We start from the raw sequence: 27,124 nt of genomic DNA, 5'->3' as shown, positions 1-27,124 counted from the left end.
ATTTTAAGTAGCCAGCCCTGTAGAGGGATGTAGAAACAGAGACTGGGAATATCCAACTAAAAATAATCAAAACAGTTTATATTTGGCTATTGGAGTTGTGTCATTTTAACTGCTATATTTATCACTCCAACTGGTTTGCTTATGCTGACCGCGGCATTAAGTTTTATTCTTCACCACCTAATAATAATCATCACTTCCACTTACTGAAATGCCCACTCTGTACCATGCTAAGCATTTCATACGAGTCAGTGCCATTTGATCTCCGTAGCCCAATGGGACAGGGTATTGTTTCAATTCCACAGAACACCGAGGCACACGGAGATTAAGTCCCTTGTTCAAGATAAGTGTCAGGGTGAGGACAGGACCCATGGGGCCTGGCTCCACAGTCCCCACCTACCTTCTGCCTACCCCATATCCAGTATCCAAACCTGAGGGCGGGTTACTTGTCACACAGACAGAAGTCATTACTGTTCTCACTCTCAAACACGGGCTCAGATTTATCTTTGTCTTCAAAGGTAATTTATCCTTCAACTGACCGAATCATACGTCTGGCACAGTCTTATCAAAGAATGGAGACAGCGAAGTGGTTACTGAGGACTCACCGTCCTTAGCAAAATTTCCATTGGACACACCTCTCTCCGCCCCCCTCCACCCTCCCTCTCTTCCTCAGAGGAAGAGGATTAGAGGAGAATGTTCTAAGGAAAGCATGATGTATGACACTAATATAATAAAGTTTATTTTTAAAACAAACACACCAGGACTTATATATCCAAACAAATGTGATCCCTTTTCTACGTAGTCCTTGCAAGCTATAAACGTATTCCAGCGGTACTGCCACTGCTTCACACGGCTTTGGGTTGTTTTTTTTTTTTTTTTTGGGATGACACCACCCAGGGCCAATTCAGAAACACACCACAAATGTTACTATTTCGTGGTCGCACCTTGGTTTAGAACAGCTTTGGTATTTTAGTTTCCTCAGTTCTGACCTCTAAAATACTGAATCCATCAGATTCAGCTTGAAATGATGTTCAGCCTCCTTCCCAGGATGGAAAGTTGCTTCTGTGATCCTCATCGGCAACCCGTGTCAGGGGCTCAGCCCTCTGCCAGCGGCTCCCTCCACGGGCTCTCTCTCTCACGGAATGCTCAGACACAAGTCTTATCTTTTCTGGATTCAAACATGAGCATCGCATATGATTACAATAAAAACATGCAAAGTCTTTCAGTGGCAGAGTTTAGAGAATTCAGCCTTGAGTTTCTTTCTCTCCTATTTTTCCTCAATTCTGGCTGATATGATAAGAGGAGGAAGAAGTGGCAAGGCCTTGAAATGTTAATTCCTTTCCAGTTGACTCCTTCAACTGTTTAAACTTTGCTATCTCACTTCTTTTCAAGACAAAAGCAGCAGCCTTAACAGGCTGCTAAAGGCTGGGCTTTGTTTTCACTCTTGAGCTACTTTAATTACCCCCATAAAGCTAATTAACAGAGTGGAGGGGGAAGCTTGAATTGTGTTGTTTTCTTCCTCTAGAACTGCAGTCCCCAACCCCTGGGGACCAGTACCAGTCTGTGGCCTGTTAGGAACTGGGGAGGTGCAAGTGAAGCTTCATCTGTATTTACAGCTGCTCCCCATCACTTGCACCACTGTGTAGGCTCCACCTCCTGTCAGATCAGCGGCAGCATTAGATTCTCACAGGAGGGCAAACCCTACTGTAAACTGCGCCTGCCAGGGATCTAGGCTCTCCTTATGGGAATCTGATGCCCGATGCCCTGAGGTGGAGCTGAGGCAGCGATACTAGCGCTGGGGAGCGGCTGCAAACACAGATCATCATCAGCAGAGAGGTCTGACTGCACAATAAACATAATGCACTCGAATGATCCGAAACCATCTCCCCCCACCCATGCCTCCCACCCCTACCCTGTCTGTCTTCCATGAAATTGGTCCCTGGTGCCAAAATGGTTGGGGACTGCTGCTCCAGAAAGATCCAGTTTAGTAACTCAAGAGTCATGGATGTGGTAGCACAGCCCTTGCTCTGAGTCTGACCATGATGCAGGATATACATTAGCCCCTGAAAAGAAAACATCTCCCGAGTTTTTCCCCTCCTTCCTCTGTGGACAGATATAAAAACTCAAATCTACTCCAACCCATGTTGTTACAGTTAGAGTTTTCAATTTCTGCTTTCTTGCAGAGAGATGCTTCAGGTTCTAAATCTGCTTCTGGTGGTCATGAAGCCAGAGTCCTGGTGTGGGAGTAACTTCCTGGGAGGAAGTTAGGCTGCTTTAGAAACTGCATCAGTTCTTTCAAATCTCCTGTGTACTATTTAGAGTTCTGGAAAGTAATCTACTGTGGGATCCTGGTAGCTGAGAAGCTACATGGAGCTCATAATCTCTGAATAAGCCACTCTGCAAAACACGCCAACGCAGTACTCCAGTGGGGCGTTTGCTCCTTCTGCACCTCGAGGTGGAGGGGCCCCTGAGAGCACCGTCCTACGCACTGGGGACACAGCAGTGGACGGGGCATTCGAGGCCCCTGTCCCCAGAAGATGCTCCTGGATCCAGAGAGTCTCATCGGCTTTATGTGAGTCCACATCCAAATGGATGTGACAAATGTCTGGAAAAGATGTGCCACCAGCAGGCCCTAATACCATTACACTTCTATTTGGGTTCTTAAGTTTGAGGTCCAGGGGATTTAAAGACAATGTTAGTGAAATCATTTAGGCAGGTGCAAAAAGGTACCACGTGGGTTGTGGGTAACACGAGATTTAGAAAAGCGGGTGGCAAAGGCAGCCAGGTGTGGTTACCAATGACACAGCTGGCGTGGGTGAGCCATGGGGAAGTACTTGTAACAATGCATTGCAGGGCTCTTCTCTAACCCACCAAGGAGTAAAATGCCACTTCCTATCTCGTATTTTACTTTCTCTTGCCTAACAAGGCATCTAAATCCCTGGCCCGTATGTCATTCTTGTTTCTGTATCATACGGCACAACCTCCCTCCACGCTTGCATAATAAATGGAATGTGAGCACCTCCTTTTTGAGAGACTAGCTTCACTTTTTTTTTTTTTTCCTAACATAAAGAACAGACTTAAATGGAAATTGCAATGAAGCAGGAATCTGAACAAATAATGTACAGGCCACTGCTAACTCAAAGACACAGAAGATGACGACTGATCTTGAATAATCCGGCTCACCGGGCCTGCTGTACAAGAACGTAACGATGGAAGTGCATTGAAGTCTAAAAATGAATGCAGGTGGCCTAGACAACTACAATGAGGCAGAGATTTAATACAAAGTAATTCTGTCAGCAAATAATTAAAGCCTTTGGCTAAAAATGCCAAAAATGTTTATCAGTTTATTAAAAACTTGTGTATTTACTTCATATCTTTTAGCTTCTAATAAAAAAAAAACATTTGATCTTAATCCATCTTCATAAAAAGGAAAAAAAAAACACAAAAACCAAGATAACTGTCATGGAGGCTGACTCCTTCCTCTATATGATGTCTTATCTGAATGGCTGTAAAAGCACATATAGCCATAGTTTTAAGACCCCTCTTAGAAGCCCATGTTTGCTTTACTTTATTTTATCTCTTTCTTGGGATGGGAAGTCTATTTATCAAGCTCGAAAGAGCCTTTCAGGTTTCTTCAACATGCTGGAAAGAAGGTGATTACACAGGGTTCCAAGTTAATAGAAGAATTATAAATTTTCCCAGTTCCGCAAACAGAAATCTCACCAAAGTGGTAACCACAGTGACTTTTGGCTTATACCTACTACATGCAAAGAGGACACAAATTCTCAGGAAGGTAGCTTAATCCTTGCATCAAGCATCTCTTATGGGCCAATTGAGCACTTCATGGATATAAGTTCAAGGAAACATTTTCTTTTCAACTTTAAATGTAGTCTCACTTCATAGCAAAGTTTACAACCGAAGGTGCATCTATAGGTACATGGACATTACACACACAAGTCAGTTCGGAAATATATAAGTGTAGTCTAAAAGACAGGCAGGAATAATGAAAGAGCAAGGCGGCCCACATAAGAAGGAAAAAACATCATTTCCTTCAGGACTTGAAAAGGAATGGCTGATGTAAAAGTCAGCGTATAGCATCTTGTTAAGAAAACCGTGAGGCGGAGGCCACTGGGCACCCACAGGAGATGTTTCATTTGGCCACAGTTCTAATTCCTGTTAGGAAGCCTCTGCCTGCAGCCTCCAGAGGGTTCTCATCAGATGAGGGGTCTCTCTCCCCGCCACCAACCACGAAAGGACACAAAATCAGGTCTGGCCTCCTGGACAGAATCAGAAGAGAAAGCACACGTGCGGCTCCCTCTGGAAACACCAGGGCCAGTCTTCTCTCTACCATGAGGGTGTGGGGCTGGAGCTCAGAGGCTTCCCCGAGTTTACTAGAACTTGATTTCTGTTGACACAGCTGGGGGCCTGAAACGGACACTGAAGTGAGAAGAGAAAGCTGCTTACGGGAGAAGCAAGATGGGACGCTTCCTAGGGTGGAGGGTAAGACCCAAACAAACTGAAACCAAACACTGCTTATTTTTGTTACGATAACTTTAGACCAGTTCCAAAGTTAGTACAGTGCACAACAACCAGAGTGTTTTCATTCTTACGCCCTCTAAACAATACACAGAAAAGCATCCTGTTTCCCTTGCCTTTCCTTTTTAGCACTAACTGTGACAAGCTGGGCTTCAGTGGAGAGGCCACAGTAACGGAAAGTTCTGAAGAATGTGCCAGAGGTATACAACATCTCTTCCCTTTGAGAGTATGCATTGATCATAAATGTCATGCACTCTGTTTCTGGGAATCACAGTGGACTGTGCACAGTAAGTTCATGGACTCCTCAATGGGATTACCCTCTTACAGTAAACAAAAAACAAAAGAGCCCCCATTTTCTCACTTCTGACAATGTCCAGAAGTAGGAAAGGACAGTGAGGTTTGTGGGTGAAGCCCTGTCACAACACAGCTTAGCTATAAAAAGCATGGTGTTCCCACCTGGATTATAATAAGGTGACCCAAGGAGCCATGGTCTTTTTAAGATGAGAGAGGCTGGATGAGGTACGCCACCAAAGCATTATCTAAGATATTCTTGTGCTTCATGAGCTCATCATTCAGATGTCGTATCCAGGCCTTCCTCTTGTGGAGAGCCAGGTGCTACATTTAACAGTGAGATACTAGAGTCCAGCTGATGCCTGCTCAGTCAGCTGCAATCTGTGTTATAAGAGCTGCAATTCTACTGAACCCATATATGTTTACGCTGTGTTTACCATTTATAAAGTACTTTCATGTATGTACATTATGTCATTTAATTTTTGTAGCACCTTTGTGATGCATAGGACAATACTGTTATTCCTACCTTCAGATGAGGAAACTGAGCTAGGGGTCCATCATATCACCGAGACACATAGCTAGAATGTGACAGAGCTGTGATCTTAACATTTAGGCTCCAAAGGAAGTTATCCTTCTCATGTGCAGAAGTTTTTAATTTTAGGAAAATACATTGGAGAAGCAGCTGTGAAAAATGTTCCAATGAAGATGCCAGTATCATAACATTATGGTTTAAAAATGCATAATATTAAATTCCATGGGTTGTAGAGCTTAAAAATGCTGAATTAAATAGTTACTATATTTGATTCTTGGGCTGAGTTAAATACACAATGATCAACAGATGTTCCAAAGAGATTCTCATTCTCTGTTTCTCTCTCTCTCTCCCCCTTTAAGATGGAATTTTGATAGAGTTGGCCTTAAACAAACAAATCCAGGGCTGGGTGAGGTGGCTCACACCTGTAATCCTAGCACTCTGGGAGGCCAAGGTGGGCGGATAACTCAAGGTCAGGAGTTCGAAACCAGCCTGAGCAAGAGTGAGATCCGTCTCTACTAAAAATAGAAATTAATTGGCCAACTAAAATTATATAGAAAAAATAAGCCGGGCATGGTGGCACATGCCTGTAATCCCAGCTACTTGGGAGGCAGAGGCAGGAGGATTGCCTGAGTCCAGGAGTTTGAGGTTGCTGTGAGGTAGGCCTGGGCAACACAGTGAGACTCTTAAAAAAAAAAATCCAAGCAAAACGAATAATGTATAATAGACTGATTTGATATAAAGTATAGATACCTTCCTATTAAGGAGAAATATTATTTAATCATTTGTTAGTTGAAGATCACTACAGAGAAGATCACTACCCAGCCACAGCACAACTGCGAAGAAACACAGTTACAACACAAGCCAAGCCAACTTGTGAAATCTCCACTTCAAATATTAATAAATTTATTATTATATAATAAATATAAAAAATAGCTAACTTCTAATCTGAGGTACAACCTGTAAGAAAATCACTTAATGTACTGTCTACCTATAGAACTCATTTTTACAGCTCCTTAAAGACATGTGATACCTAAAGACACAAAAGATACTAGCCTGTAGTCCTGGCTACTCTGGAGACTGAGCCAGGAGGATCACTTGAGCCTGGGAGTTGGAGGTTGCAGTGACCTATGATCATGCCACCACACTCTAGGCTGGGCAACAGAGCAAGATCCTAGCTCAAAAAAACAAAGAACTAGATGACTTGAAGGCATGTAATCAGAATATTTTTGTTCACATGCAAGTTACAAATCATAGATATACTTATTTTATGAGCTCAAGTGATCCTCCAGCCTTGGCCTCCCAGAGTGCTAGGATTATAAGCATGACCACCATGCCTCACAGATATACTTATTTTATATATACTTTATATAATGCATTATAAACATTAATACACACAAACAGAAATAAGTAAATATATGTATTTATATTATATATTATAATAAACACAAATATCATCCAACAATATCCTTTGACAAAAACTTTTTTTTAAGAGATGAGTGTCTTGCTAAATTGCCCAGGTTGGTCTCGAACTCCTGGCCTCAAGTGATTCTCCCACCTCAGCCTCTCAAGTAGCAAGGACTATAGGCATGAACTAATGGGCTCAGCTCAAAAACTTCTTGAGTAAGAAAAATGCACTGACTTGGGAATTTCTAGCCAACAAATATGACTTTAAATATCTGACCTCAAGTATCTTCTAAAATAACACATAGTTACAAATAAATAAATACTTGCTAAATATAATTTTCAAAACAATATTCTCTGTACCAAGTGACACCCAGGTCTTGGCTAACCAGAAGACCTGTTTACTCAAGATCAGTCCTATTTGTTTAGACTGGCTTGAATGGAGACACACCTGAGCATCTTGAGTTCCAAGGTCAACAGGTGTGACACAGCAGTGACATGGGGTTGAAGATCCCAAAAATTAAACTAAGAAGGACTTCATGATCAAAGTGGTGCTCTTTCTTTGTAGTATTTGGCCAGAAATGACTGACCTCTGGACATAGGAAAGTTCTGCTGAAAGGCTCATGGTCTCCCTTGCACAAACTGCTTCAGTCTGGCACTCAGTGTGGGCAAATATGTCACCAACACAAACATCAGAGCAAGGGTGGTGTGGCTGTGGTGCAGATGCCCACGGGCACAGTGAGAGCCGGGTGACATAAGGGCTGCTGATTTACTTGTTTGCCATCCTCCTGGGAGTCCCGGAATACAGCTCTCACTGAAGCACTGAAATAATTTTTGCTCTGGAAAGGTTCAAGAAAGGCAATGTAGCATGTAGTCAGTGACAAGGCCATGGATGCTTTCAACAAGTCCCATCTTGGATGGCCAAGTATGTCATAATGGAGGCATCTGCTGTTTACAAGGAACCACATATCAAATCTGTTATCACCCATGAGAATTCCCACCAGACCTATTATCTCCACCTGATTCATACTCAAGTCATCTTTAGATTCTTGTTCCTCATCCTCTAAACTGTCGTTACAGTTGAAAAACCAATGAAAATAAAATCTAAGTTTGTGTGTATTGGCGTGGGAAGCCAAAATACAAAAAATTAGAGAATCAGAAGATGTTCCATTAAAATCATTGGGTAATTACTAGTTTCTTTCTAGTAGAAGGATGAATTCCCTAATGATGGGTATTATATGTAATTAGACAAAGCTGTTCACTTTTCAAAATTAATCATCAATCCTATTAATTATGTATTATACATCCTATTAAATTAGCACACATAATATGAGGCCTTCACACATCAAAAGAGAAGCATTATCACTGCACATTAGTGACCTGATAATTTAGCTGAAAGGAACACAAATATGTGTAATTAGATTACTTTGAGTAGGATCACTTCTCATTTCTCTTATGGTAAGAAAAAAGGATACTTCACAAAGGTGAATGCATGTGAACCTTTTGTTCTTGACCACTAAAGAAAAAGAGGCCACTTAGAGGTGGGCTTGAGGTTTTTAGAGATCTATATTCGACTAATAGGAAGAACATTCACCCAGGGCGGAGGCCTGCAGCCACGAGAGGTCTGTACTCTAGCCCGGGGAGAGGCGGGCTGTGCATTTTAACAGTGAGGAGGTACACACGATCCTGAGAATAGACAACCTGGGTTAAAACCGAGAAAGCCTAAAACAGGAAACAGTGCAAGCACTGGTCCTCGGTGCCCACTGGAAAATCAATCAGGTGCTTTAAGACATCTCACATGATGGTGTGTTTCCATTTTTTTCCTTTGCTAGGTGATCTCTGGATGGTGATGAAGGCTCTGCCACTGAGGCATGGCTGGTAACCGCCTGGGCACTGCCTGGGCACCCCGCACAGGCACCTGGCTGGCTGCAAGGCAGGATCTCTTAGTTGATAAGAGAACAGGCCCCAAAGCAAACTGGAGAGTCAGATAGGAGATTCCCATATGACAGTCACAAACTGAACCCGACTTTGTATGTTTGGGCATAGCAGGAAGAGGTAAGAAAGGATGAAGCCCATTCTAACAAGGCCAGAAGGGGTTTAACGACTATTTCAACAACACATAGGAACCATGAAGATGAATGAGTGAAAAAGGCACAAAGTTTCTGCTCATCAAGTGCTAAGTCTCCCCAACAGGTTCCCCTGGAGATAAATCATGGGTTGACATGATATAATTATACATGCATCAATGTTGGGGGGAGAGAAGTTGTGGAGGAAGGGAGATGAGAAACAAGTTTTCACTACATCATGATGAGCTTATATGAACCATAATTTAGCAGAAGTGTTTGCAATCTAACTTAAAATCAAAATCACAAATTTGGGCCAAATTGAGCTTTTCCTCCTACACTGAAGGAGAATGTGCAATCTAAATGATGCTGGAATTGGAATCAGAAGTATGAAGGCAAAAAGAGAAAAAAAGGAAAAAAAGGGACACAAAATACTATGATTTGCAGGTTTCTTTCCATAATTTTGACTTTGTCAAGCTGATTTTGTGAGACATTATTGTCTATTATCATATGAAAATGAATTTATCAGTTCAGTAATTTACTAATTACAAATTTACCAATTAAGTAGCAAAACACAACAGGAAATTTGATCTAAACAAAACAATCAGAATCTTAAACATAGGAGAGATCTGCTGCTAGATATTTTCCTCTGAAGGTAACACGGAATTTTCAGGCCTCCCGGGCTCTGGTTTCCCAAGTATGATCCAAGTGCCCCTGGTTGGCGTATAAACCGTTTCTTTTAGTGTTGAAGTTCTGATACGGAAATTTGGTGATACAGGTGGTACTGTCCCCCTGCCCAGCCTGAACTCGTAGCCCAGTTAAACCTTTCATTTAGATCGCACCAAAGACAGTGCCATTTTTTGTATGAGTTTTGGTCAGCTCTTCAAAAAGGTAAGTAGCACTGAACTGGATATATTCCTTGATACATTTTTGTCTCCATTTATAAAGAAGCTATAAAACTTATGGGTAGTTCAGAGAAGTCAATACAAGCCACTAAAAGGTAGGGCTACCACGTCCCAGTTTGCTTCAGACACGCCTGGAATATTTACTGTTGTCCATCATTTTTAACAGCTCCCCTTTTATTCTCAAAGCATCACAGTTTGAAGAATTATATAGATGGTCACCCTAATAAAAGGAGAAAATCTAACTTTCAGAACGTAACTTCTATTACTCTTTGGCTATTACATTGAGAAAATCTAGCTGTGTAAACTTCCTAAGAACAGACACTATTTTAAAAATATATTTCCATATTTTATACACCAACATGCACAATAAAAGGCTCAGGGAAAGAGGCCTTGTCTAGTGGCCAGAGGTCACAAGACAAAGAGAAGGAGCCGTCCTCATGAACTTGAATTATGGCCACCATTCCGCAGCTCACCTGTGGGAACTGTCACACAGCTCTATGGCTGGAGATCTTTATTCCCCGTGTACCACGCCAAATATATGCAATGACTCGTGTTTAGAAAGCATGCAGAATCTCCAACAATAAATGCACAATACACGCAATTACCAAAGCTTGCATAATTTTTCATTTGCTATCTGATTTTGGGCTCACTATCAGGCTGAAACATGCCATTGTCTTTCATTTGACTTTATGAGCTTTACTGGATACAGAAGCAATAAAAGAGAGTGAGAGCCCCGGGAGCAGGGACCGTCCTTCATTAGAGCTGCCAGCTGTCTCAGCCTCGCCTTCTGGGCCCAGCAACAGCATCTGGCTTCTGTCCACAGGACCCGTTTTGGATGTTAGGGGCTAATAATATACACTGGCCCTCTGCTCGCAAGATGTATTACCATGGGTCACAGGAAGGAGAGGGCTCTTCAGTTACCCAGGCCTCACTTAGTGTGTCTAGGACATCAACATGGGCGGCCATGTGGTTTACACAGAATCTACCAAGTGCCAGAAGATGGGAACAACTGGGAGACTGAATTAATATTTCTTATCTAGTTGATTTCAAGGCAGCAGCAAGCTTTATACACTAAGCGTACTCTAACAGGGGACATGGTATTTCCAAGCGCGAGAAAAAGACCACTATAAATAAACAGGGTGCAGAAAGAGTTCTGACACTGAAAATCCCGAACCAATAAGGGAGCTCGATAGAACATGACAGTGTTACCACACCATGGCATTCTCAGGGAACGTTTCTTCATTCTTAATGAGTTTCATCTTGGGAGCACATCTTCCATACCTTTCCTCTGCTCGATGTCACTACGTTGGGTCTGTGTGGCATGTCACCCAGAACCACCAATTTCAAAAATAGATCTGATCTGGGCAAATGGCTATCAATGTAGATTTAGTGGCCACTGGTAGAGAGGAAGGATTTTTTTTCTTGGTCTTACCTATGCAGTAGGGACAACACTGGCCTTTTCTCAAAACAGGTCTTTCACAGGACACGGAAGGGCAAGACTCAGAGTAACAGCTAATTACGCTATCCATGCACACGCAGCTGGTACAAACGTCAGGCTTCCAGGACTCTGCTGCCAGGAATATATCCCCTTCGTCATTTTTGCAGTAACTAGGCACGCTGTCGTTATGAGGCGAGGAAGACTGAAGAGGTTCATCTGGAAAAACGAACACACAGGTCAGCAAGGATGACGCTGCAGGCCACCAACTGCGCTACACAGTGAGGCTCACTAAGACTTATAAAAAGCACACCCCGTCACTACGGCTTTGGGTGCCTGCTTAAAGAAAGGGCTCAGTGACAAATCACGAAGTCTGGTTCAGGCAGGGTTTTGAATTTTAAAACAAAATAACAAAGACTAAAAAAGACTTTTCATGGAGATTTTGTTAGTTGTTTCTATAATATCCACTCTACCCTTCTTCTTTAGCTGAATGAAATCCTTGATTTTTTGGGGGGTGGTCTCGGGACTTGGATCACAATAGGTGTAAGTCAACTGGACAGTCCTGTTCTCTGCTTCCTAGTCTCCCTTGCAGCTAAGGGTGGCCACGTCACCCAGTTATAGCTAATGGGACCTAATGGCTAACGAAGGCATTGCTGGGAAAGCTTTCACTTTCCTCAAAGACAGGTGGGTGTGTTCTATAATACCACCACCCTTCCACATTCTTCCTGCCTTGAACAGGAGTGTGCTGAATATAGCTGTGACATCCCTAACATACCTGTCAGAGAAAGGCCTTGACCTCACTGAGCCACCAAATCATACTAATAAACCTATGCTACCAAACTTCTTGGAATGTATGTAAAATAAACTTTTATTCACTTAAAAATTATACCTGGGTTTTTTCTTACTTGCAGCCCTATGCAATCCTTACCAATAAATGCCCTGACAGATTTTCATTGTACCAGAATGTCAAAAAACACCTATATGTAACATTCCAATGTCCAGGCAGTCACATTAATGGCTGAAAGATGAGAAATCTAAGTCACTCATAACAATACAGCCACAGACAAACCATCTACAAGTCATCTGTGACTTTGCTATGTAGAGACATAGACCAGAGGGTCCCCAGATCAAGTTACAACTTGTGACAGAAAGGAACATCACCAGAAAACCCAGATATTGCCTCTTTGAGCATCAGTATCCACTGAAATTAATGAAAATTGTAACCTGAAGCAGAAATCTGACTGAGATATAAGAAAGGAAAAGATAAGTTAATTTTAGTTCCTAGAAATAGCCCTGACAGTCCTACCTAGCAAACTTCTATGGGTAACCACATTTTCTCAAGGGGTATATGATCAAAAGGGTTACCACATGCTCCTCTCAGAACTGACTTCATGAACTGCACTTTTCAGCCATGACACAGAAATAACTGAGACATGTAGTTACTCCATGAGGCAGCAGCTCCAAATGCCACTTTCTCCTTCCACCCACCTCATGAATACACCCTACAGCCACAACAAGTTTGATCTGACAAGAAGAGCTTCTTTGGAGACCAAGGCAGTTGCCCTACTGTGGGCCCTGAGGGACAGAGGGAAGTCAGGGTCATGGAATCGGCCACACCCTCTCCTTTAAACTGTGTGACTGTATCTTCTATGACTGACTAGTCCCAAAGGCAGCAGGCACAAGTAGAACAGCCACTGGTTCCACTGCTTTAGATACTGTCTAGGTCCTGTTTCAGGCAGGATTCCACAGATCCCACCCATATAGGTTTTAAAGGTGGTAAGATGGGATTACTTTCTCAATAACCTTTTTGGGGTACATCTGTCTAGGGATAATTTCTTAAAGGATTGTCTGCTGCCAACTTTTGCCATGGCCGGAAATAAGGACAACTCACTCTCGTCCACACGAGGCCCTACAAATCACAAGGTTTCTGTGCATTACATTAACTTAGATCTTGCAAGCAACGCCCAACCTTGTGTCTAAAAATTTAGGAGAGCAAGCAGGGACAACAGCAATGAAGCTATGAAATGACAGCAGAGATGCACACCCCAGAAACTGGAGGCCTCGTCCTGAGGCCTGGAAAGATCCAGAGGACTTGAGGATGTGCTGGCAGTGGTGGAGTGAGGGCCAGAGCTGTGGTCTTCTTCCACCAGGCAGGGGGCCCGGAACCTCCTGGATCACCTCCTTAACCATGGTGTCTTCCTTCTTTGGGCCTCTCTTTGCATTTTTCCTGCCCTACCCCCTTTCTTTTTATTTTTGTTTCTAAGTATTTACTCCTTTATCTTTACCAGTGGTTTAGCTGGTGTTCATTTCCTCTTTTTATTTATTTCCTACCTCCCTCTTCTATGCTATGCTCTTTTCCAACTCTAGAAAATAAAGGAAAGAAAAATTTTAAAAGGTACAGGAAGAAAACAGTGCTATTTGATACACTCTTCCTTTTGCATTCTGGTGGAGCGGCTTCACCGGCAGAAATGCTCGCTTTCTTCACAAACCCATTCCCTTACCTGACCTTGCTTTAAACCCGGCCAGTGAGAGGGAAGGACAAGGCATCCCAGAGAGGGAATTACCATGAGGGATGCAACCTGCCCGAAGCTGTTATTCTATTGCACATATGCAGTATTTTTAGACCGTTTTAGAATGCAAGTATCCTAAGATGAGAGATGGTATCTTTCTAGATGTATAAGACACCACTTAGCGATGCTGTTGCTGAAATTTCCTGTGAAGAAACCGATGTTTTGGGGTTTAAGACTTTTTATCTTTTCATCACTGGAATACAACTATGAATGGGAAAGGCCAGAAATATCCATTATGGGGTAGGTGACTGATTTTAAAAGACAGATTCTAGACATCCTCTTATTCACAGATGTGAGAATCATCTTCGGAATACTGATACACAAAACAGAGAGTCCTAATGTTTAAGATGAGGGCTATCATCAAAGTATCTCTCAAGTTACAGGTAAAGAAAAAAACAAGCCACCCAGAGCCAGGTACACAAGGGGGCGCTTATTCCTCAGAAAGGTGGAAAGGGACGTGGGACTGTCACCGCCACCGCCTGGCTCCGTGGCAGGGACTTGCAGTCCTCTGCACACGCACTATCAAGGCGCCCTGTTCTGAGAAACCAGAGCCTTAGCACACATAGGAGTCTCAGCTCCCCGGCGCTCTCCTCCTCGGTATAGGTGAACCTCTGAGCCCAGGCAGCTGCGCCGTCAGTGACTGGGCCTCCCTGATCAACTCGGGCTCATCACTCTGATCACCTGGTGCACACGGCACGGGTGGCACTTGCTGCTTTAGCTTCCTGGGTCACATGTCCTCCATTTCAAGGCACTGAATTTACTTCATCAATATTTACTTAATATTGGATTGTTTAGCTCTTCTTTCCATAGGACAGGAATCGTGTCTGTTTTCATTAACCCTGGGGTTCTCAGGGCTCGGTTCAGGCGTTCCGTAAGTATTTGTAAAATGAATATCTGAATGGACATAAATTCATCCAATGAAGAGACCACTCAAAGTGGTTTCTACCAGGAGGATGTAAATAGAGTCATGGCTATACATTAACAGGAAAACAGCAGCAGGGTTTGGATCTGTGTAATATAATGGCAATGGTAACACAGTAGGGAATAGGTCATGCATATCCTAAAAAGGTAACACGCATGAACTATTTCTTATACTAGCAAAGATGCTGCTACTTTAGCTATAGTCCATGATGACAACAGCAAATAACGTGTCTGTCCCTATGGAATTTATCTGGTACAGATTGAAAAACACTATTACAATAACACAAACCTGTGAAAAATTTAGACATGACTATGCTGGCTATAATGACAGAATGACAGATTCTGGCTGGCTGGCTAGAAATCCAATGTATAAAAAAAGAAATAAAATACAAGGGTTTATGTTTTGCTGAGCAGAAATGCTCTGAGAATATATGCTTAGAAAATAAATGGTTATTGATTTTAAGTTGAAAAAATGAGAATAAGCAACAACAATATAAAACTAGTTCTGTCAATTTCATAATTTTATATTTCAAATTAAATAAATATCTTTTGAAAAAGTCATATTCTAGTGCTAATCAGAAGTACTACTGATGTCATAAATACTAACTTATATTTAAAATCCTGACAGATTTTCACTACAATGTATTTGTTTCATGACTGTAAATTTACCTACTAAGCATATTATCTGAGAAATGAAAAAGAAAATACTCCTTATACATGTGCAGTGCCAGTCACCTAACACTTTTGTATCTTAACATCTTAATCATCACAGGTTTGAGAGGGTGGCCTTATGCATATTTCAAAGTATCTTCACCACCCTTATATTTTTCAAAGAATTTTACTTACATTGTTGTCTATTAATAACTGTTCCACACATGTGTTAAAGACAAAGACGACTTTTCCCATTAGCAAAATCATTTGGCTAATCTGCTGCAGTGGGACTGTCTCGACTCAGGGATATTCCTTGAGTTTGAGATGCAGCATTAAGGGGGAAAAAAGTGGCAGAAAGAAACCATTTGCTTTTTTTTTTCCAAAGTCATTTCAGGTACAAAGAATATTAATTGCAAAAATATACGGTCGATAGAAAGGAGTGGATTTAGGAAGCAGGCTGCCAGGTGTCCTGGTGGGATGCTGGGTTTGGCACGACGCCACACAGCTCACCCTGACCCGCAGGCCCTGCAGAAGGACAACACCCAGAGCCGCGTCCTTCCCTGCCAAGCACACACGAGGCACGGTGCCGGTTACCTGGACACTGTGGGCAGCAGGAGTCCTGGGTGCGCGAGGGGTTCTGGCAGAGCAGCGGCGGGCACACCTCCGTCTCGCACAGCACCCGGCCGCCGTGGCAGGTGCACTGAGTACAGGAGTCGATGTTCCACGTTTCTCCTTCCACGAAGTACTCTCCGCCCGGGGCGTGGCAAATGGAGGGAGTGCTGAGCTCTGGCTTCTGCACCACGAAGTCATCTGGGGAATGACACAAAAATCCAAAGGCAAGACATTATTCATCTGCAGTCTTTCTGGCTCTTGAAGAACCTGGTGCTGTTTGCCTTAAGGGAGAGAAAAGATGAACTGGCTGAACAGTATCTCACTCTATTCTCATCAAGAGAACAATGAAGAAGAGAAAATGTGCTATGCACAGAAATAGAAGGCAATGGCAAAAGAGCTAATCTCAGGAAGTGAGAATTTGTCAATAGTAATGGGAGAATCCAATAAGAGAATTAAATTACAGGGTGGGACTCCCACAAAAGAAAGAGAACAGGGAGCCTCTCTGGGCATTTCTGTGAATCTGTAGAAATTGTCTGAAATAAAGATCTCTCATTTCCCGAATGCTTGCTATGATCCAATTATTTCCATGCTACGCACTTTATGTGTGTTATTTCATTTATTCCTTACACACTGACCTGGTGAGGCAGGTACTATTATCCTGTTTTACATATAAGGAAACTCCGAGTATTAAAACGAGGGCTCAGTGTATTACAAGCAGACAAGGGATTGTGGAACCCAAGTCTATGCAGTTTGGATCACAGATATGCCTCCAGATTAAATAAAGCTTCCAAATGATGGATGCCCTATGCACTTCATTATTTCTGGGATCCTGAGTACTTTGATGTTTGGAAATACGCCCTGCTGTCAGGCAGGCCACATCTAAGCCAGCTGCCAGCAACCTCAGCAGGAATGCTCCTGCAGAATCAACAGTCTGCAAGCCCTCACCTAAGACTAAACATTTGTTTGGTGATAGCATCATTTAAAGAAGTAAATGCTGAGAGGGTGATGATAGCTATGAGTTCTTTTCCCAGAGGAGAGAGGCGGTTTTGGTCTCTTGGTGAGATGGTACTGACAGAAAGGGAACTTAATGTTGAAAATGTCTGGAGAGGTACTGGGAGTTGCCCTGAAGTTGTGCTGGCAAAATGAGAAGTATGAAGACATTAACCATATTCCTGTAATCCAAATACAACAAGCACTTCAAGAAGGTGTTGACAGTGTTGAATCCTGCAGAGAAATAGCCTGGAAATGTCACGGCTAGCTCATGCTTGGAGCCCAGTGGAAATCACGCCCCAGGAGAACTACACTATCTTACGAGGAGATGTTCAGAGCTGAAATCTCCTGAGAGTGAACTGGGGCTGTTACTACTGAAGTCGTGGTCAGCATGAGAGTCAGAAAGTTACCCCAGTTAAGAGGGCAACTTGCAATATAGCTTTATCTCAAGGGAATTAGTAAAGACTGGAATTCTAACTAAGTGGACATACCACAAAAAACTGACATTAAGCAATACTTAACATTCATAAGCAACTGTACCAACCTTTCCAGTTTAAGAACAGCTAAAAGGAAGATAATTCAAATGAAAACAGAGCTGGAACAAGATGATAAAAGTGCATTTCTTGTCGTTTGCAGAGAAAGAAAAGGTGGTTCCACAGCGCATCGGTAAACTAATGTTGGAAAATGCCTGCCTCGTTGCTTTCAGAAAGGGCTTAGAGAGGACTGACAACTACTGCCCTGACACGCAGGGAGGAGGTCAGAAGAGAGAGGATGTGCGTGTCTTCAGGTGTCCTTTCCTGCTAATTCTTTACCAACCACATTATCGCCTCAAGGCAAAGCACAAGAAGGGACAGAGAGACAAGGCAAAAGCAAATGTGAAAGGAAGAAGGTGAGCAAGAGAGGAAAAAACCCTGAGAGACAATATCACTTGGTAAATAATCTATCAGAAGAGTTCAGGAGCTGCTCACTTAGCCCAGGAAGAAAAACAGCTGGGCCCTGAATGGAAGAGGGGAGAAAATATTCTGTAAAGTAGGAGTCTGTGAATGCAACAGCTCTGGAGGCTCTAGTCAGAAGAATCCTCATGTGGCAATCTACTGAAGAAAAGATTTTTGGGGAAAAAAATACCTCTGCACATCCATATATATAAATGTGCTTTTATACATGTATATCCAGATATTCACAAACCCATCATAATATGAAAGCAACTCCATGTGTATTTATATAAGAACTTTCCATAACTCTGAAATAGGGAAAAACACTTTCTGGTTCTACCGACTTCCAGTTCTTTGGTCAGTTATCTGTTCATAGTCATGTCTTTCACATTTCCACCAGTCTGACTCTTAGACTTCTTCCCTGAGGACATGTTTAGCAGAGACCCAGGTACAAATTCACACTCTACACACCCACACCTATAATTAAAGCATGGGTCTTCCTGGGAACAAATCACTTTCCCCCTCTTCAAAGAGTCAACAGAGTTCTACCATTAAGTTATTCATTTCTTTTGATGCAGTGGACTCTTAGTGGTGTTTCACACGGAACTAGCAAAATATGTAGAAGGAGTTTTGATGCAGAGCCCATCTCACTGAACTCCAGGGAAACAAAAAACAACTCATCTCTTCTGCATTGTAATCTGGTTCTCTACAGGGGTACAGGAGCTGCCTGTCATGTTGATACTGTGGGTATTGAGATGTGCAGGATCTCAGGGCTCAAAAGGACTTCAGGTGTCCCTCCCTCCCATCTCCCGCCATGGCAGACAAGGACAACTTCCCTCCTAGGATAGTTTTGCCTGTTGCCAAAGGACCAGGCCTCAGGCTCATGACTACACCCTTTGCATAGGCAGACTCAACCACAGGGAGATAGAGGATCGGGATTGACCAGAGGAAAAACAATCATGACTCCAAAATCTGACAGTTCATTTAATCTTTAAAAGAAATCTGATGCAAGAATCGAGACACTTCATTTCTCCCTGGCTTTCTGGCTGATGTACTATTTTACTTTGGGTAAGAGAGTTAATCTTTCCGTGTCTGTTTTCCAAATGAAAAACTGTCTAAGTATATTTTTCCCTAACTCAAAGTGGTCTGCACAGAGGGAGAAATAATAGATATAAAACTGTGTTGAGCTCTTTGGATAAAAGGCACCAGATGAGGTATTATGGTAATAATTACTGTTATTGACAACTGTAATTCACACCCCCATGAATCACAAATCTGTTCTGTTCTCCTAGTAACTTATCTTGATTACCACTATTATGATTTTAAATGTTTGGATGTGTGGTCACTCTAAATTTCTCCATTTGGCAAGAGTGCCACATGTCCATTAGTTTAAAAAAGAGCAACAGCCACAGACTTCAATAATTCTCTCCCTCTCAAGTATTACTTTATGCCTGATAAGCTTTCATGGAATAAAACTAGCACCAATCCCCTCAAGTTAACTAACACAGTCAGCCTTAACATGTTATCAGTAAAATGGAGAGCTGGAATGCAAGTCCATAAACCCACAAATCTTTATAAAAAATGTCTTTCAAAGACCAATATAATTGAGGAAACCATTCAAAAATAAGGAGAATTGTTTCTAGAGCTTTAGGATTTTCTCTGCTCTTTGGCTCATCATTCATAGTGCTCGGCTGATTTTGTGGCTGAAAAGTGTTCAGGGGTCATCCCCTGTGTCCTCCCCGGAGTTACAGGTGTGTCTAAGGCCCTGCAAGGCAGAAGTCATTTGCTTATGGAGCACACAGATGGCAGCCAGCTTTTACCTGCACATGACGGGCAGCACTGTCCAGGATGAATGGTAGGGTTGCCACAGGCAGGCACCGGGCAGGTGATCAGGGCACACATTTCCCGTCCATTGTGACAGTAGCATTCCCGGCACCCATCATGCCAGCTTTCCTCATTTTTATGATGATGGCCATCCATGGACAGACAAGTGCCTGACAGCACGGGTGGCCCGGCTGAAGCAGGGACCTCTGGACAGACAGAAGGCAGCCTGGTAAAGAAGCAGCTACTGCACAGGAGAAACAGCCTGCAGCGTCCCTATGCGGACTGGAACCCAGCCACCAAAAAGTACGTCTATAAAGGACAGTTAGTGACATGGGAAATGTCCATGAAAAGAATTTAAGTCAATACGCTCTCAATTTTGAAAAAAGAAAAGAGATAGGAAAAAACTTGCAAATACTTTCTATCCTATTGGTGAGATGACAGCTGATTTTTTTTTTTTTTTTTTTTTTTACTCCTTCCACTCTTTCATACAATAAACAAGCATTGATTTTTTTTTTTTAAAGGGATGTTACACATATGTTTAATTTATGCAGAATAGTCAGTCTGGAAGCTTCTTTCAACCGGGAAATTCTGGGCCCCTTGCAAACTAATAGATTTTTGTTCAGCAGAACAATTGAAACAGTTACTAGGTTTTTGTTCACTCTGATCCCTTAAACACATCATTAAGGTGCTGTGTAATTTTGAAAAATCATAGAACAAAATTTAGGAATCTTGCATTACTTAATCTGTGGATCATACTGGTAAGTACAACGCACTGGGACGTGATGGGGCTACAGCGGGGAGGGGCAGAAACGGGAGGTGAGCTGCCTGCTCAGGGGCTTCGAGAATGTCCCGGCTGAGTAGGAAGTTTCAGGCAGCAGGGACACCCGAATTTGTGCTTATATACAGCTATAGGCTGGCACATGCTTATCCAGCCAAAGTTGAAATTCTCACAGAAAACTTCTACCAGGAAATACATGAGTAAGACTTTTTAGCTATATCCAACCCTCAAGGAGCTTTGAAATGGGAAGCTTTACTATATCGACTGTATCAGTCCCAGTCCTAAACAGAGGGAGGCTCTACGGAGGTCAAGATAATTGTGCTTCAGGCTAAAGTTCCTGAGATAAGTAAAGCAGAGAGCTAAGACGTGATTAATTTGGTCAATGCACTTGTCCCCCATATGCTTACTTTAAATTCTGTCCTGAGCTTTTATTCCATTAAGATGAAAGGAAAAGGGAGTCTTAGGGGACGGAGCCACACAGAGAGTGACACTTGTGTCAGAGTAGGCAGCAATCACTTTAAACCGTTCCATTTACACGATGTCCTTCTGCTCTTTGTTTCAGTGCCCCTGGCAGCTTTGAGGGGGAAGGGCCGTGCGTTCACACTTACCTCTGCACTTGCAGATAAGACAGCCGTGACTGTCCTGCTGGAAACCCAAGGGGCAGATTTTACTGCATGGGAGCTCTGGACATTTCTTACAGCGACAGATGTCACAGCCGTGCTTATTCTTCCTGGGTAATTAAAATTTTGTCAGAGGTCAGAAAATCAAGAAGTCTTAAATGATGCCCAAGCGCTCAGACCAAGGATTAATAAAGTGCTATTACTATTAAGCAGAATGACTTGACTTCTGCTCTCAAAGACTCCCATAGTGAGGGGTAATTGGCTCCCCGCAGCCATGACTGCCACCCACCTGTGACCAAGGCTGAGAACTGCCCAAGCACTTATGTGCTTCTGGGATGTGGCTGTCGGAATCCCAATGACATCACTGTTGATTTAATTAGGCAGAGTGGTGCACCACAATATAAAAAGATGAACATGCAACTCCATGAATAGGAAGTGGAAAGAAATATTGTTGGTCAATGTTGGAGACTAACATTAGGGTCAACAGTCCTTTGGTTAGGGCTATAGCCTCCTTCACATGACCACATTCTCTGAGAAATTCCAGACACCAGTAAAAGTTTTAATGAGATACCTACTGAAACTTATAGAAGATAGAAGGAGAACTTAAGGATTCATAGACCTGGGAAGGATGTTGATAAAGAAGAAAAGCCTACAGTCCATGTCCAGTAATTACTTCATTAGGTCTAGTTAGAAAAGAATATCAGCTTTAAAATTCTTCATGCAAAAAGTTTAAACCTTTTTCCTTTAATAAGCTGGACTGCCTAAATTTCTGCCAATCAGAAAGATGATATTAAGTAAATAAATAAATAGGTGTTTATAAAAAAAAAAGATCACAGTTTAAGGGAAGATTTTCTGGACCAAAAAATTCTTACCTCAAATTCCTTATTTTTTCTAAAAGGAGAATAAACTGCCTGTTCCCAAAGGAGCTCACCCGCCCGCCCTTCTCTTCACTAGCAGCAGGGGCCGGACTGAGGACTCTCCCGGCTCAGCATCTCCTGCACAGGCTCTGCCCAGGCTTCCTGGGTCTCAGAGAAGGAGAAGCTACTCCATTTCTCTTCATGGTTCATAAGATTAGCTGCCAACGGTGATGTTCAACTGAAAAAAGAAATCTTTTCCATCTTGGACAAATGAAGTGGTTCTAAAAGAAGACAGTCCTATGGGAAACCCTTGACAAGTGACGACTGCCCAAGTGACAATTAAACTGCATTTTGCTACACGAAGTAAGAACTGTACACTAGAGTCTACTTATTTATTTCAACATGAGAATAAATTAAGTGAATTATTCACACTCATGTTACATATTGAGTCATTTTTAAGATCTACCAAGGCTTTGAACTGATTTGTTTGCTCATTTGTTTGTTTCCATCCATCCACCCATCCGTCTATCCAGCCATTCCTTCTGCAGGCACTTGCTGCATGCATAAAATAACGGTCCAGTCAGCAGGTGCATCCATGGGGCACCAGCGGCTGCCTCCACCCTGACATTCCCTTAAGGTGTCCAGCCAAGATTTCTTTATCAGAGGCTGTCCTTAAAACACAGTGCAGTACTCAGTTACTCATAGTGGTCAACTGGGTCCTCCCTGAATGTGCCTACTGACAGTAATACAAAGTGAAATCTATACTCCTCTCTTAAGAAATGTCTCTCCAAGATGAGGGCTGGATTTGAATGCAGCCTTGATTCTAAAATGTCATCATACTGCAGCAAGTGGTTATGGCTACTACTGTGATAATTGTACTTCATTTTACATCATAAGTTAGGCTAAGAAATGACAATATTTTTATTGGTAGGTATCATATTCATATTTTACGATTAAGAGCGATGATGATTTGTTTGCAGAATTTTTAAGAATAATGTTCCTAAATTAATCATCCGATTAAAATTAAAATTAAGACCACGCCCAAAACCAGAATTTTCAAAAGGAAGAATAAAAATGATGACTGAAAGAAAATGGGCAAGAGATGATGAATCTTAGTCCCTTATAATTCCCACCACTATGCAAATATAGCCAATTGGAAAGATGGAAAGATAGAAAGAGTGAAATGGAACAGAGAAAAGAAAAAATGATAAAGCAACATTCTGAAAGGTGATTTTTAAGGGCAGATAAAGGCAGAAATAGATGCTAATATAGACACTAAAGAAATGAATATGTGAAATGTCTATTTCCCCCAGAATAATGTAGATTTTCATGGGGTTTCACTCAATAAAGAACATGTAAAAATGTAAGTCATGGTCTATATCTCCAAGAAAATTCATAAAATCTACTGCTACATAAAGAAAAAATATTATAAATGCCGACTACCTCCAAGATGAGACATCTAGGCTTGGTAGGTAAGGATGCACTCTGTATTGCAAATGAGTGGCCGTCGACTGACCTTAAAGAATTGCTTAAATAAATGATCACAAAATAGTTCCTGGGACAGTTGTGAAAAGTTGTAGCACATACAACACTGGGACTTCATGACAATACCAACCCTCAGGCCCTCTGGCAGTGTCTAAAGGAACCTTGCTATGGGGACGCTTCACATAACAGGCAAAAAGGGTGTGTCTGGCCCATCTCCATAAAAAAAAAAAATGAGACTAAAACTTGATTCTTATTTTTGAGAAACAATCATTTCCCTGTCTTCTGAATCACCTAAAAAACAAGTACAGATATACTGGACTCAGTGAATTGTTGATTCACTCACAAACACACAATGGCTAACAAAAAGGGTATGAACATTTCACTGAATTACACTTAAAAAAATAGATTTTCTGGGTTAGGAAATACGTACAGGTATCCAAGCGGACAGTACTTGTCACAGATTATGGGTCTGCACCTCTTGGGCCGTGGGCGGCACTGGCAGATCTCACAGCTGTGGGCGTCAGTTAGGAAACCGAAGGGACACTCCAAGGTGCAGCCTTGCTTAAGGCCCGAGCACAGTTCCTCCCCTGTGAAGACACACGGACGGCACGTTTCTTCCAAAGATGAACAGACCAGAACACAATGATGCTTCAGTACCTTCCCCAAATCCTCTAGTCTTCCGCAGATTTACATTTCTAAGCTCTCTACCATATGTTGGTCATAGTTATTTCATGGTTATCGTAACATAACTCCATGTGTTGGTAGTAATGCACAAAATAAAGTCCAACTTTGAAAAAAACGAATTTCTGAAGCATAATTGAGTCTGGTAGGCTTCGGGTGAAGAGTAGGCTGGTGACTATTAATCATTAATGACTGAGAGCATTTATTTGTTCATGAACTTTCATTAGTCACCTCAAAAAATCGTGACCATTTATGTTAAAAATGTGAGAATTAGAAACACTCCAAATATCATTATACAGTTTATGTTTCTATTGCATGCCCATGATTAACACATGTTATTAAACGTTCACGTAATATTTACTCTTATGGGTGTTAGAATGGCATCATATAATATTTTACATTGTATGCAGCATAAAAGATTTATCATTTCTTAAAAAAAAAAAAAGTACATCACTTACAACATGATAGAAAGTAAAAAACTCAGGGCTACATTTAGACGTTTTTTTCTCTACGTGATGACAAACATCCAGGAATTTAGATATGCTTAATTGATTAAAAAATCATGTTTAGGAGAAATATCCATATTAATGTTTACCTAAACACTATTTGAAACATTCAAACTGTCCCCTGTTAGCCAAATCTGGAGAGATGTTTAACTGCCCTCTGCTAGCCAGTGACAGTATTATTTCACAGGGGGAAAAACATAAACGGAAAGTAGCAATGGTGACAGGCAAAAGAAATTATTGTAGATATTAGCTTACTATAAGCCTTCTAAAATGACTTTAAAAGGTGATAAAAGATTACCAGAGGAAAAAACAGATAAAAATGGTAAGGTAAGAAAAGCACACTTAGTGATATAAATCAAGCAACCTGTCTGAATTAAATGCAGAATTTAAAAGATAATCACATTTAAAGAAGGGAACTTGATATGGGGATGGCAAAAGTATGGCACTGTTTGAATACTGTTCTGCATGGACTGGTAAGATGGGAAGCAGAGAATATGGCTGGAATGATAAACAGATTTTTATTTAATCTGGACCTCCTTTAAGCACAAATATTGTAATAATGCAGAAGTCACTAGGAAAAACCGAACACATTTGTCCCTTCCACACACAAATCTTATAATCTAAAATTAAACCTTAATTGCAAAATTAATAGGTGAAATGTGTCCATGTTTTACATAAATATTTTAAGACAGCATCTTTTATGAATCTTAGGTTGGTAATACTTGCATATTTAATTTGCTATCTTTTAAAAAGGAAAATGTGATTTATGCTATCATTTTCTACTTTGTCATTATCATAAACCTTTCATTACACATATTTAATACAACCTCATGGGTCTGTAGCAAACTGTGAAGCAACTGATTACTAATTTGCATCCTTAAAAGAGAAATTCTAAATGGCTCATTTAAAAATTCGTAATTATATGACCGAAAAGGTCATCATTTTTCCTCCCCCATGACTAAGGGGATGATGGAGGAAGGAGAAGACTCTCATAGCCACATTAGTTTTTCTGACACAAAGTTCTAAGCTGTGAACTCATTTTTTCTATCACAAGAATTTTTTAGATCATGACATCAAATGGATTATGATGGGAAATAGATAAATTAAGAACATTGTCAGAACTTCCCAGAGTGAGCATTCCTGGGGATTAAATTCCTTGAAACTTTTGAGGCTGAGCACCTTTGTGCCTTTACTTTTCCTGGTCTCGTTAAAAAGAAAAAAAAAAAAGAGTTTTTCCATAGACCTTGAGTTCTTTACCCTTAAACAAAGTGGTTGTATCTTTATTCAAATTTAAACAATTTGATAAAAAGTGAATTACATCTTTAACCTACCTCTGTTTTGCAATGGAAGAGAATTTCAAACAAAGGCTGGCATGTTTAACAAAAACACAGAACATGCATTAGCAGGCAGACTGGCTGTGCCACCTGGGAGTGGGATGCTCTCGTGCTTCCCTGACTTGGGACCCTGACTCAGCCCTGCAGGCTATGGTCTGGCTTATCTCAGTTCTGCTCCTCAACAGAAGGGAGCTCTAGAGCTGAGCCCCGTTTCCTTTATATACACAGTTTAGAGACGATCAGGACATTTAATATGGAGTTCAATAAATATTTGCTAAACGAATGCATCAATCAATGCCCTTGCTACTTCCTCTTTCACTCTCATCAAGACTGCCACGTTAACAGAGAAATGACAGCATGAAAAAACTTACTCTGATAGTATTGAAAATTTTCCAAAATACTGGTACTGGCTAAACATTTCAAAATACCATCTTCTAGTTCAGAAATTGAGAGCATTAATGATTAGAAGGCAGTCCTATATCCATGTATTATTAATTTTAGACTTTTCCTGAGAGAAATGTATGTCATCAAGGCAAACATGTCAATCAGGGCAGAACAGAGATTCAGAAGGGTGGGGGTTTACAAGTTTATTCGGAAAGCTTTAGTCCATCATTCTAGGCAACCATGGAGAAAAAGGTGGTTTTATGTTCATAATTTTTCAGCATTATGACTTTACTGTGATCTAAAAATGCTTTCTAATCCACAGGGGAAAATTACCATTGAAGAGAAAGTGACAAATAACGGCAAAGGACAGAGCCTGTGCATGACAGCTGTTCGACAGCAACTACACAGTAAACCCTCCGTTCATTCTGGGGAAAAGAAGCTTGCTCATGGGGCCAAAATGTGGCACAACTACAGGGCACACCATCCATTCTTTATTATGAATAAATACCCCGTAAATTCCACATAGAACTCAATGTGGACGGGTCCTCCCACAGTTGTGCTGCATACTTCTTTGCTACAGTTATAGCAGGTCCTTGAATGACATCGTTTTGTTCAACATCAGTTCGTTATAACACGGATGGGGGGAGAAACGTCAGGTCCTGCCAAGGGCCACTGTATGCGGGGAGTCTGCAGGTTTTGCCCCACACCAGCATGGGTTTTCTTCAGGTACTCCAGTCCCCTCTCACATCCCAAAGATGTGCCTGTCAGGTGAACTGGCATGGCTAAATGGTCCCAGGGTGAGCGGGAGTGGGTGCAGGT

The 27,124-nt window shown here is 41.6% G+C and overlaps 1 protein-coding gene across 4 annotated transcripts in view; it reads right to left on the bottom strand.

Annotated features, from left to right (window-relative positions):
- Positions 1 to 27,124, bottom strand: part of CRIM1 (cysteine rich transmembrane BMP regulator 1) — a 194,070-nt gene that overhangs the window by 17,203 nt on the left and 149,743 nt on the right. For 3 of the 4 annotated variants that reach the window (XM_012788414.3, XM_012788415.3, XM_012788418.2), the window contains 5 exons: positions 23,831 to 23,987; positions 21,047 to 21,168; positions 19,657 to 19,866; positions 15,897 to 16,112; positions 11,158 to 11,379 (listed from right to left, as the gene is read on the bottom strand). In XM_012788414.3, coding sequence (XP_012643868.1) covers positions 11,158 to 11,379; positions 15,897 to 16,112; positions 19,657 to 19,866; positions 21,047 to 21,168; positions 23,831 to 23,987 — 927 coding nt within the window. The remainder of the gene's footprint in view (positions 1 to 11,157; positions 11,380 to 15,896; positions 16,113 to 19,656; positions 19,867 to 21,046; positions 21,169 to 23,830; positions 23,988 to 27,124) is intronic. The other variant, XM_012788417.3, reaches the window with a different exon arrangement.

Source organism: Microcebus murinus, chromosome 3, assembly GCF_040939455.1.
Source record: "Microcebus murinus isolate Inina chromosome 3, M.murinus_Inina_mat1.0, whole genome shotgun sequence".
Classification (NCBI taxonomy): Eukaryota; Metazoa; Chordata; class Mammalia; order Primates; family Cheirogaleidae; genus Microcebus; species Microcebus murinus.
This window is presented reverse-complemented; position numbering and strand designations above follow the sequence as displayed.